We start from the raw sequence: 12,123 nt of genomic DNA, 5'->3' as shown, positions 1-12,123 counted from the left end.
AAATTATTATAACTGCACTCTCTTTAAGGTGTTTATATTTTTCTAAGACTTTGCCTTCCAACAGACATATTGGCATCTATATTTTATGATGAATACAAACCAATTATGCATTTATTGGTGAAATACTCCTTAATAAAAATCAGATGGGGCCTTCCCCAGAAGCATCACAGGTGTGGCTGCGGCGTCACATGTGTGTCATTGGGTGGCAGAGAGGAGAGAGGCTATGTCTACTTTCAGTGTTCCAACCCATGACCATCATAATGATTAGTAGCTAACATTCCTGAAAAAAGCAAGCAAGCCTAAGATGGCCAGCATCTGGTGCTGACCTGGGGGTGGGACAAAAAAAAACCAGATAGGACACAGAAATAAGTATTATTTAAAGTGCTGCAGTTCAGTGTCTACAGAAATCTTCCCCTTTAGTTTTTTTTTTTTTTTTTTTAACTAATGAATCACAGAAAGCAAGTCATGTCAGCATCTGAGTACATACAGCTGTCATGCATGGATGGACAGACAATGTGCCAATCACATCTGGGCAGGCACTAGAGAGATTTTTTTCCCCCTTCCATTTAGCATTTCTCTGTGAGTGCTCCTGAGCTGTGCTCCTGAGCTGACAATGCCAGCACAGCTCATCTTTATCACTAAGATCTATGAGGAAGATTCTCAGTGAAAAGCCACTTGATTTCTAGTCACTGAAACAATCTACAATAAAATCAAACAACTATGCCAGATTATAAGGGAGGGGAAAAAAGACAAAAAGAAAACTCTACAGAGTTAATGAAATCTGTCTTCATAACAAATGATAAAAATCTCTCCTCTTTGAGCTGTTTAGGCCCCTCTACACATTAAAGCCCATGTTAACTACAAGACAAAACACATTTAGAATAGAAAACACAAAAGAGATCATGGACACCTGGACCCCTACCCGGGAAGAGCCACTACTCTTATCCCAGAACAAAATTCACTGACTCAAAGATGTTCAGAATGTCACATTAATGGGGCTGTTTCTCTTCCTACTCAGGAGGCTGGAGAAATTAGTGCTCTGTCTCCTACCTTATTTCAGAGATGTGTGCCTGGACCATTCCTCTTCAAACAAAAGCTTCATTTGGGTTAGATTTTCCCCTGGTCCCTGCCCATCTTGTCCCAGGGTGTTCCTAGACAGAGCCGAGCGCATGTCTCTCCCGAGTGACAACCACTGGTTCCATTTCACTGCAAACTGAATGTTTCCTTACTGTAAAGCTGCTGAATGGCCACCGACTTAACTTTGCTGATGGCCAGGCCGACTGTGATCCAGAAGCACATGCCAGTTGAACTTTGGTACCAATTATAAGATTTATGTGCACTACTTACTTCTGGAATCCAAGGTGGTTCAGTGAATTGTTTAATGACGACAGGATTTTATCACAGTGCGTCTATGCTCTAATCAGGAACAGACTTTGAAGAGCAACCTTTATAGATGTATTTCTCTTTGACCCAAAGTAAAATATTAAACATTATTGCCAGCCCATATGCCTGTCATTCTTTGATCTCAGATTATCGGCTTAGATTTATATTTAACCATGAGGTTCAAGATCTGGGTTTATAACACAGAATGGAATCCCCCTCAGATGAAGGAAGCAAGTTCAGGCCTTGATCTGTTTAGCGCATGAGGTACAAACTACAGTTAGTATTTGCCTTTCTTTAGTTCCCGGAATTTCCCGGGAGAGCTGGTGCGTGAGCTTACCTTGGAAAAACTCACTGTCCAGCAGCGAAGCGTCCCAGGGTGGAGGCACACCACTCTCCTCCCTCATGACGGCTGGCTTAGGGACAAACACACTGGTGACCGGTTGATTCCCAACAGGTAAACTGTATATTTTTGCCTGTCAATTTTAAAATGAAAAGAGGGGGGGAGGGAGGGAGGGAGGGAGGGAGGGAGAGAGAGAGAGAGAGATATTATTTTACATCTTCTCTAGCTAAAATGCTCATACTTTCTCCCAAAATGTCAAAGGTTCTAATCTAAGAATTACTGATCAATTTTCCCAACATTTGTGTTCCCTTATTTTTGCTGTTTACAATGGATCATGAACGCCTACACATAGCAGCATATGCATGCTTTTATATATATATGTGTGTGTGTGTGTGTGTGTGTGTGTGTGTGTCTTCACACACACATAATCCTCCACACACACACTCATATGCATGTTCTCTTATACACATCCTCATATTCACATTCTCCTATACATACCTGCCTAGGTATGCTCCCCTAAACATACCCCCAATTTACACATGCCCCCACACGCACATATGCTTACTCCATTATATATACTTTCACACACACACATTATTCTACGTATGTACACATTCTTATATACAATCCCTTATACTTATTCGATGTATGTTAATTCTTATAAAAACAATGTTCAGGAAGACACTGAGTCCCTTTCAGAATTAAACAGGCCTTACGGTAGGAGAGTGATTCCTGGAAATCAGAAAATTAACTTTCCCAAGTTGGGACTACTGTCTACACGGTGCTAATGGCCAGGACTTTGGATTTCCTTACTTTGCATTTTCTATTAAGAGTATCTTAGCGGCGGTCTAGGTGGACCTTGAGTTTCGTGAGCTCAGAGGGCTTTAAAAGAGAGAGTGTTTCTATCTGGAGGTCATTCTGATTGACAGAACAGAGAACAGACACAAGGAGAGTGGCCAAAACATGTGACATGAACACAGAAGGGAAGAAAGGGACCAGAGGGTCGAGGAGAGGATGGGACTGGAAACATAAGGTATGGACATACTACCCCTGAACTTAGAGCACTCATGAGGATTTTGAAGACAAATTCTATTTTTAGAGGAAGAAGAGTGGAGAATCCTCTCACACAGCTGTGAGCAGACTTGGTAATTCTGAAAGGAAGCATTGGAAGCTAAGATCTAGTGAATCTTTCAAACCTACTGCTACTTTAAAAGGATTTAGGAGACAGATATAAAGCTAAAGCTGTATTCCGTTAAAAACAAAACCTAGTAAGCGTTCATGGTGATATCAAACTCAATCACTGCCCTACTTTCAAGCTTGAGCTGGTTTATGACCTTGGGGATTACCCCACCCACCTTCACTTTACTGCCAAACTCCTGCTTTTTTTTTTTTTTTTTTTTTTTTGTCAGTCCTGCCTCCTGCTTCCTGCCTCAGCTTGCCCTGCCAGGGTTTGATTCCAGAGCAAGGCTGGCAGCTCTGATCCTTTCCCCTTTATTTCTGCTACCCAGTCGGTCTGTGCCCTTGAGTACCTGGCTCCCTGGTGTCTCCTTTCTACCGAATATCGCACCTCGTCTATAAAGTCAGAGGCCAGAGGTCTAACCTTGCCAAGGCCTATGAGTCCAGGACCCTTTACACCCCCACTCCTCCCTTGTTTGACCCCGGAAACCTGCTCAGATTTCATTGTCATGTTTGTCGCCCAATGGGCATAAGTGAATACTCGAAAAGGGGGCGTATCAATGAAGAAACCACATTCTGAAGATAATTTATTCACTACTGGATATAATCTGTCACACAAATATAAAAATCTAAGGTACACAAATAAAACTTTGATTATAGAAACCCATCAGAGATATGAAAACTGAAAGTTAATCACTTGAAGAAATTGTTTAAAGTTAGTTCTTTTATCCCTGGACTATGAAGAGCCATCTCTTCCGCCCTCTTCTGTTTTCTATTTTTGTATCGTTGTTTTAAGACAGCATCTTACTTTGTAGCCCATGATGACTTGGAGCTCATTAGGCAGCCCCACCAGTTTGCTGGCCTCAACATTACAGCAAATTTTCCTGCCTCAATGATTCTAGAGGTGTGTACTACAACACAGGCTCAATTCTCCATTTTATTAACACCTTATTATAGATGTTATGAAATCCATCATTCCAAAATCTGTAGTTTTGGTAGTTGGGACAGAAAAAACTTACTAGATAAAAAGCCACTAAGCATGATTCTGTCTGTCTCTCACTCTGTGTCTCTGTCTCTCTCTGTGTGTTTCTGTGTCTCTCCCTCCCCCTCTCTCCCTCTCCCTCTCTCTCTCTCTGAGATAGTATTTCTCTGTGTAGCCTTGGCTACCCTGGAACTCCCTCTGTAAACCAGGCTGGCCTCAAACTCACAGAGATCTACCTGCCTCTGCCCTTGCCTCCTAAGTGCTGGGATTAAGTTAAAGGCATGTGCCCCTACTGGGCTACACTTAACACCCAAACAAATTTCAGATTTCCTCCGTGCATACCAGAGTACATGCCTGTGGCCTCCAAGATCACAATTTTGCATAGGAAACACTTATAATGAAATGGAAAGTTCATGCAGTGGGGAACAAGCAAGATATCTGTATGCTGAAAGGTTCCTCTATCTAGGGACTCAGCCTGTCTTCTTTAAGACCAACCCTATACACCCAACATACCCAGGATGCTTCTGATACAGAGATATATGAACTGAATGGCTAGCAACAACAACAAAAAACATAAAAACCAAACCAAACAAACAACAAACGTGACTTTACTGACATTCAGCTTTAGCACTACAGCTCGTTAGAGGCTGGTACCAGGTGTAAAGAAGACCAAGCATCATCGCTGCTCTACAGACCCTTTGATTTGGCCAGTGTGTGAGACATTATCAGGAGTTTGTTTTCTTACCAGAAGCAAGTTAATACAGATTACTAAAGCTGTCATGTTAAAGACTTTGAGTATTTTATCAGTCCCATGAAGTTGGTACTAATATCATCCCCACCTTCAGAAAACTGAAGGTTCAAGAGGTCATGTCATTTGTTTAAACTCCAGGGGAGAGGATTCATTCCCAGGATGTTGGATTTTAGAACTCATACTGAATCTCTCTGCTCCTGTTAGAACCCCACAGTTATTGGTCTACCACTGCTCCTAGCAGAATCCCACCGTTCTTGGTCAACAGAATGCTGTATCCTGGTAGTAGGGATTTTCTTCAGCTAAACACAGGCTTCCCAGCACCATGAGAGAAGCCTCAGGGCTTTGTGACCCAGGTCAGCTCCTCACTCTTCCCCTCCATGCTGCAGAGTCACCATAAAATGAAAAGTCTATTGCCCATTCCTGGCTTGGAAAATGAGGCTCAAACACCTTTGCATTAAAATCATATAAAGGTCCTTTCCTAACTTTGGTGTAAGCCTTTCCTTCTCTCTACAGATTCCCTGTACTCCAGGGTCTGACATATACAGTGCCCTAAATATCATGGACTTCTAGACTTTTGTCCCTATTTTCTTGATTATTTTTGCCCTTTCTCAGTGTTTTTGTTCTGAAAGAGATTGCTGAGCCCTGCATGGACATGGAAGGGACATTGTGACAGTTTCCTGCCCCTGGAGCAGGTCCAGCAGGTTGTGGGTTCTCCACAACTGTTGACAGTTGCTGTAGACATGGGGCTTGTTTGTATAATAATGTATATATTTTCATGTTCCTCTTTTGAGGAATGCTCCCGCCCCCCGTTACGGTTAATGACTCTATGATAATTAGAAACAACACAAGTCTTAGAGGCAAGAATGTGTTCTTCAGCAAATGGTAAGTGCTGTGACCTTCAGGACAGCCCTTAAGGCTGTAGGAAAGAACTCTGAAAACATGAGTTTAAGAATGAATAATTTCTCAACTATGCAAAATCTAAGGAGGCACTATGAATTGTATGAGGGACTTCATGGACCTAAAAGAACAAAGGCAGCTGCGCTAATGAGCCAGCTAGTCAGAAAGATACAAAAGCAGGTAGATTCCTGAGTTCAAGCTCAGCCTAGGACAGAGTGAGTTTAAATCTAGGTGTGGTGGAAATGGTAATATCAATGTGGGAACCCACCTAGCTAAGCTTATTGTTTGTGCTTACAAAGGTAAGCTGATATCTGACTTCATTTGCTATATTAAAATTATACTTGATGTCTCTTTCTAAGAATTAAGAGGCTAAGGTCATAAAATGCTAGTTCATGAGATAATCAAAAGGGAACCTGAGATAATGATTTGAATTGATATGTAAATAAAACACAGCTTTGGTTTTCAAGAGCTGAGCTATATATACATATACATATACATATACATACACACACACACACACACACACACACATATATATATATATATATATACACAGCTACTTCCGAGCCAGCTCAAGCAGAACACAGAACTGTCAGCTTGTACCCCCATTTGACTTCAAGTTGTTTTTTTTTTTTTTTTTTTTTTTTTTTTTGCTACTCCCAAACATCCCTTCCTCAGGAACTCCTCTTCAGGGAGGCTGATCTTTGGCAATGGTTGCTCATTCTTCAAAGTCCAGGTCCTACATTATTACTTTCTCCACAGGAACCTTTCCTTAATCCTCCCATGCAGAAGACAGTCCCACCATGCTTTTTATACTCTTTGGTTGTTGTATTTACGTGCATCATAATATTGCATATTACATTTGCAATATTACATCATAGTATAGTTACATAATATTGCACATTACAGCATAATGTCCAAAGTTTGGATTCTTTTTATTTTGCTCTACCACTAGCTTTCTCTTTTTTCTATCTATTAGAGATCTCTCTCTTCTTTTTAAGGAAACCAAGGATTCAAAGACAAATGAGTCAGGTCCTGGAGGTGGCAAACTTCCAAAGGGAACAATAAAGCAGTGAATTCTTATTTGTATCATGAGCATCAATATAATACATAGTCTGCAAGGGCTGATTAATGCCAAATCTCCTGCCATGCTCTCTCCTTCTGGACTTCTCTAAACCATTTCTAAAGATTTGTGTGTGAAAGTGGCAGTATGGTGTGTGTGCCTGTTATATGTATGTGTGTGCAGAAGGTGTGTGTACATAAAACACTGTACTGGCTGGTTTTATGTGTCAACTTAAAACAAGCTGGAGTTATCACAGAGAATGGAGACTCAGTTGAGGAAATGCCTCCATGAGATCCAGCTGTAAGGCATTTTCTCAACTAGTGACAAGGGGGGAGGACCCAGCCCATTGTGGGTGGTGCCATCCCTGGGCTGGTAGATCTGGATTCTATAAGAAAGCAGGCTGAGCAAGCCAGTAAGTAACATCCCTCCATGGCCTCTGCATCAGCTACTGCATCCTGACCTGCTTGAGTTCCAGTTCTGACTTCTTTTGATGATAACAGCAGTGTGGAAGTGTAAGCTGAATGAACCCTTTCCTCCCCAATTTGCTTCTTGGTCATGATGTTTTGTGCAGGAATAGAAACCCTGACTAAGACACACCCTGTGTGCACATAACAAAGTCAGAGTAGATTATTCTCTTGATAAAGTTTCTTACTGCATCTGAAGCTCACCATTTTCAAAGACTGACTAGTGGGCTCCCATGATCCTTTTATCCACCTCCTGGTGTTGGGGTTACAGGGATGTAATCTGGCTCCTTTTAAATTTTTTTTTTTTAATTTTTGGTTACTCAAGACAGGATTTCTCTGGGTAGTCCTGGCTATTCTAGAACTCCGTCTGTAGACCATGCTGGCCCCAGACTCAGAGATCTACCTGTCTCTACCTCCTGAGTGTCACTACCACCTGTCTTTGTCAGCTGGCTTTTATGTAGGAGCTGAGGATTTGAACTCAGGTCCTCTCTCATGCTTGCACAGTGTGTGTGCTTCCCAACTGAGCCACCTCCCAAGCCCCGCTAATACATTTTTTCTCATTTTCTATCAACATTCTTATATTTAAAAAATTACTCATTTATTTAAAATATTATAGGGGTTGAAGAGATGGCTCAGAGGTTAAGAACACTGATTGCTCTTCCAGAGGTCCCGAGTTCAAATCCCAGCAACCACATGGTGGCTCACAACCATCTGTAATGGGATCTGATGCCCTCTTCTGGTGTGTCTGAAGATGGCTACAGTGTACTCATATACATAAAATAAATAAATCTTTATAAAAGATTGTATATCGCTGGAGAGATGACTCGGTGGTTTGGAACGGGTTCAATTCCCAATGGCCGCTTATAACTGTCTAAAATTTCAGTTCCAGGAGATCCAACACCTCCTCACCTCTATGGTCACTGCACACATGTAGTATACAGACATACATGCAGGTAAAAACAATTAGACATAAAATAAAAGTAATCTTTAAACCTTTTTATTTATTTGAGGGTGTGTGCACTGTGGCATGGTTGTGGAGGTCAGAGGAAAACTTGCAGCAACTGGGTTTTTCGTTCTAAATGTGGGCTCCAGGGTTAAAACTGAGGTTTTCGGGGTTTCATGGCAGGTACCCTTTTTTTTTATTTTAACCTCGGAGCCATCCTGCCCGCCTTCAGTTACTCTTCAAAATACTCATCTGCTTATATTGTTTTTCCTTATTTTCTTAGAACAAATTTCTGGCCTAATTAAGGATTTATCACCCCTATCCTGGAGATAAAATAACCAATTTTCAGGTGAATGACACAGAGCGATGATGGCTTTTCACACTCATCTGACCCCACCTCAAACCCTCACCTTCCCACTGTCACTTTTGCTAGTGCACACATCTACATGACAACCCATCTGGGAGGAAGAACCTTGCCTTAAACACACCCTGCCCTTCTGGGAGGAGTGACACTTCGCCCATTAGTTATGAACTGACTCACCACACCCCAACACAGAAAACCACAGAGGAAAGGTTACAAGTAAAAATTAGAACACAACTGAGCTCATGAAAGTTTTCCGTTTTCAGGAGGCAGAAGCAGGCGGATCTCTGAGCTCGAGGCCAACCTTGTTTACAGAACCCTGTTTGGGGGGTGGGGGGAGAACAAAAGAAAAAAAATGTTCCCTATTAGGACCCTGAAAAGCCTGCTGGAGGGAGGACAGCATAGTGGTTATTTATAAATCCTACACAGTGGAGGCCTGGCTCTTCCCAGGAACGAACACATCAGCACTTCTTAGCCAGTAGGTCATGATCTCTTGGGAGTGGGGGTCAAACATCAATCATATATCTTGCATATTAGATATTTACATTATAATCCAAAACTAGCAAAATGGCAGCTATGCAGTCGCAACGAACCTAATTTTGTGGTCGAGAATCACCACAACATGAAGGGCTCTATTAAAGGGGTGCAGTCTTAGGAAGATTGTGAACCACTGGTCTGAACGTCTCTGGGCAAATGACTTAAGCTTCTTGTGCCATGGTGACTTTGTTGGTAAAATGAAACTAAGGACAATAGCAAAGCAGTACTTCCTGTCTGGCTGCTGAGAAGACTGAATGACTTAATAGCTGGGAAACACTGAGAACAGGTCGGGCCTCAGCAAGGCCTCCCTGCCTATTGTTGCTGTTCTTTGGGGGTCTTAGATATTTTCTGGAAAACACCTGAGCCCTCATTAGTTAGGCAGATGCCCAATAGGACTGTGTGAGACCGGAGTCTTCGGGTGCTGGCTTTCAGGAAATGAGCACGTAAAAGCCACCGAATAAACAAGGCCTTTTACACAACTTCAATGCCCTCTCCTGATACCATCTGCCGTGTTGACATAGCTAAACAAACACAGCTCCCGTCAGAGTGTAACCTTCCAACATTTGAGAACTTCCTAAGGTGGCCAAACCTGCAGGGCGGCTGAGGGAGTGGGAACCCACGCTGCCTGATACAATCAAATGCCTTGGTAAAGTCAACAAATTAAAATTTAAGGTGCTCCCAGATTTGTTCTGTGTCTCATCTCTGGCAGAAATCAAATTCAGCAATGTGTTCTGGGCCCCGTGGCTTAAAATCACGTATTCCATTTCTGCTTTCTGGTTCTGGACGCACAAGCTGTACCAGGCAGGGATAGGCAGAGAGAAATGAGATGCCATCTAATTGGTAAGTACCACTTTGGAGGTCGATCCCTCCAGACACAGCGCTGGCTGTAGTAAGCTAAGCTAGAATGTGGTCATGGAAAGTTAGAGCAACTACCTGGCTCAAGTCATATTTCTTTGTCTTTTTTTCTTTTCCCTGACATGGGGTCTCATGTAGTCTGGGCTGGCCTTGAATTTGCTATGTAGCAGAGGCTGCTGTGAACTTCTGACCCTCCCACGTGATGGAATTATAGGCATGTGTGTGTGTGTGTGTGTGTGTATGTGTGTGTGTTTTGAGATATGGTCTCATATAGCCCAGGCTAGCCTTGTTGAACTCAGGCAAGCACTATCACCTGAGCTATCTCTGTCCCTGAAGGTGCACTTTAACTTTAGATTCTTCTCCTGTCAGGAAATTGTTCTCAACTGGAGGCTACAAGTTCCACTGGGAACATCTGGCAATCTCTGTCACCGATGGATGGAGGAGAGATCCTGGCATCCTTCAGGCAGAGGTGAGGCGCTGTTACAAATCCTGCAGTATACTGGCCAACACCCTCACAGAGCGTGGTTCATATCCAAGGTGGAGTCTGAGGACTCCCGGGCTAGGTGACCTCTAAGTTTCCAAGGCGTTTGGTGTTTCTGAAATGATTCATTTCTTTCATTGTACAAATATGTAAATACCGACTGCCACCTCTTGTCAGAGGACAGTCATCCAATCACTCAGCAAACCTCACACACAATATTAACATCCTCCTGAATCGCTCCTGTCCAGCTGCCAATTTAGTGATGGGAAAATCATCACCTCGGATTTGGCCAAGAATCCCTATGGCAACAGCATCAACTCCCAGGATGCCATACAGAGCTCTGGCTTTGGGGGGATCTTTCGATTCCTTTTCTTCTGGTCTCTGATGGGAGCGGGGCCACTCTCACAGGCTCACTGGCAAGCCCCTCACTCGATAAGAGCTCTGAAATAGCTCATTAAAGGTGACAACCAAGTAACAAAATATTTTCTTTCTCAAGACAGGGTTTCTCTGTGTAACTGCCTGTTCTGGAATTTGCTCTGTAGACTCACAGATCTTCCTTTCTCTTCCTCCAGTATACCACCTTCAGGAGTATACCAAAGGAAAGTATCTGCTCGTCCTCAGACGGGAGCATCAAACCTAAGAATGGCGAGTTACCTCTTCCACTTCGTCATACGAGCACCCACATTGCCTTACCATGAACTCTGCATCTCCCTCACATCCCTAGACTCATACACAATTCCTCCAGGAAAATCAGGAGCACAGAGGCATCTTCATTCCTGGCCTTGTCTTCTCAGAAAATGGAAACTGAGGCAGAGCATGCGCCACCTCAGTCATGGCCGAGGTAGTGTGGCGTCTCTGCCCACAGCAGCTCACCGGGGCCTGTCTGTATGCAAACAGCTCACCAGGGTTGGCCCACTGGAGGCACAGCTGACTTCCAGCTCTGAAGTTTCGGACATTACCAACGCGGCTTTTCTACTTTGACTCTGGGATCGATCCGTGTGACAATGAGCTTGCTTTTGAAATTCTCCAAACCTTTTCTCCTCTATAAAGTGGAGACTATGACAGTATCTAGTTCTTAGATTGTTCTCCGGTTATGAGATGAAATATCAGTGACACACGGATGGTAATTTATTGTCGGAGGGCAGAAGTGATTAGTGCTGGCGTCAAGTTGGAACGGACACATTCTGTGGTGAGAAATAGATTCAGTGTTATTGTTTGTGTGTGTGTGTGTATTCAAGTGTGTGCAGTTGTTTGTGCACATGGATGCTGTCAGCATTATGCCTTAGTCGTTGTCCACTTTTAACTCTTTTTCGGTAGATTTCCACCACCCCCTTAAGATTTGTCAGGTAGACAAGGCTGGCCGGCCAGCGTGCCACAGGGATCTCCATCTCCACAGCTCAGGGATGACCTCTGCACATACCACACCTGGCCTTGTGTGAGCGTGGGAGCACACACGCCACAGTGCACATGTGGGGTCAGAGGACAACCCTGAGTGTCATCCTCAGCTACAACTCTGTTGGAGACAGAGCCCTTCTTGTTCAGTCTCTTGTTGAGTATTTCAGACTAGACTAATTTCACTCACGAGCTTCTGAGTGAGCGGTTGATAACTAACTGTCTTATCTTTGCCTCCCATCTCCCAGGAAGGGGTGTGCTGGGATCACAGCCATTTGTGTTTTTGTGTTACACTGTCTGGCATTTATCTGGGTTCTGGGGAATCTAAATTTAGGTTATCAGGCTTGAGTGACAAGTGCTTTACGCTTAAGCAAAGCCAGCTAGCTCCCTGGCACCCAGCTTTTTGTTTGTTTGTTTGTTATATCAAATTCTGCAGATAACTTTGTCTTTGGAAAGGCTTTCTCTTGACAGAGCTATCTCTCTCTGTAGCACCAAATA

General features: G+C 43.2%; 1 protein-coding gene across 1 annotated transcript in view; it reads right to left on the bottom strand.

Annotated features, from left to right (window-relative positions):
* Positions 1-12,123, bottom strand: part of EXPH5 (exophilin 5) — a gene marked incomplete at its 3' end in the record, with an annotated part of 72,203 nt that overhangs the window by 8,784 nt on the left and 51,296 nt on the right. The window contains exon 5 of the mRNA XM_080929765.1: positions 1,721-1,856. Coding sequence (XP_080785891.1) covers positions 1,721-1,856 — 136 coding nt within the window. The remainder of the gene's footprint in view (positions 1-1,720; positions 1,857-12,123) is intronic.

The sequence above is a fragment of the Micromys minutus genome (genome assembly GCF_963924665.1).
Source record: "Micromys minutus genome assembly, chromosome: 16".
Lineage (NCBI taxonomy): Eukaryota > Metazoa > Chordata > Mammalia > Rodentia > Muridae > Micromys > Micromys minutus.
Note: the sequence above shows the minus strand (reverse complement) of the source record. Positions and strands in the feature narration are given on the sequence as shown.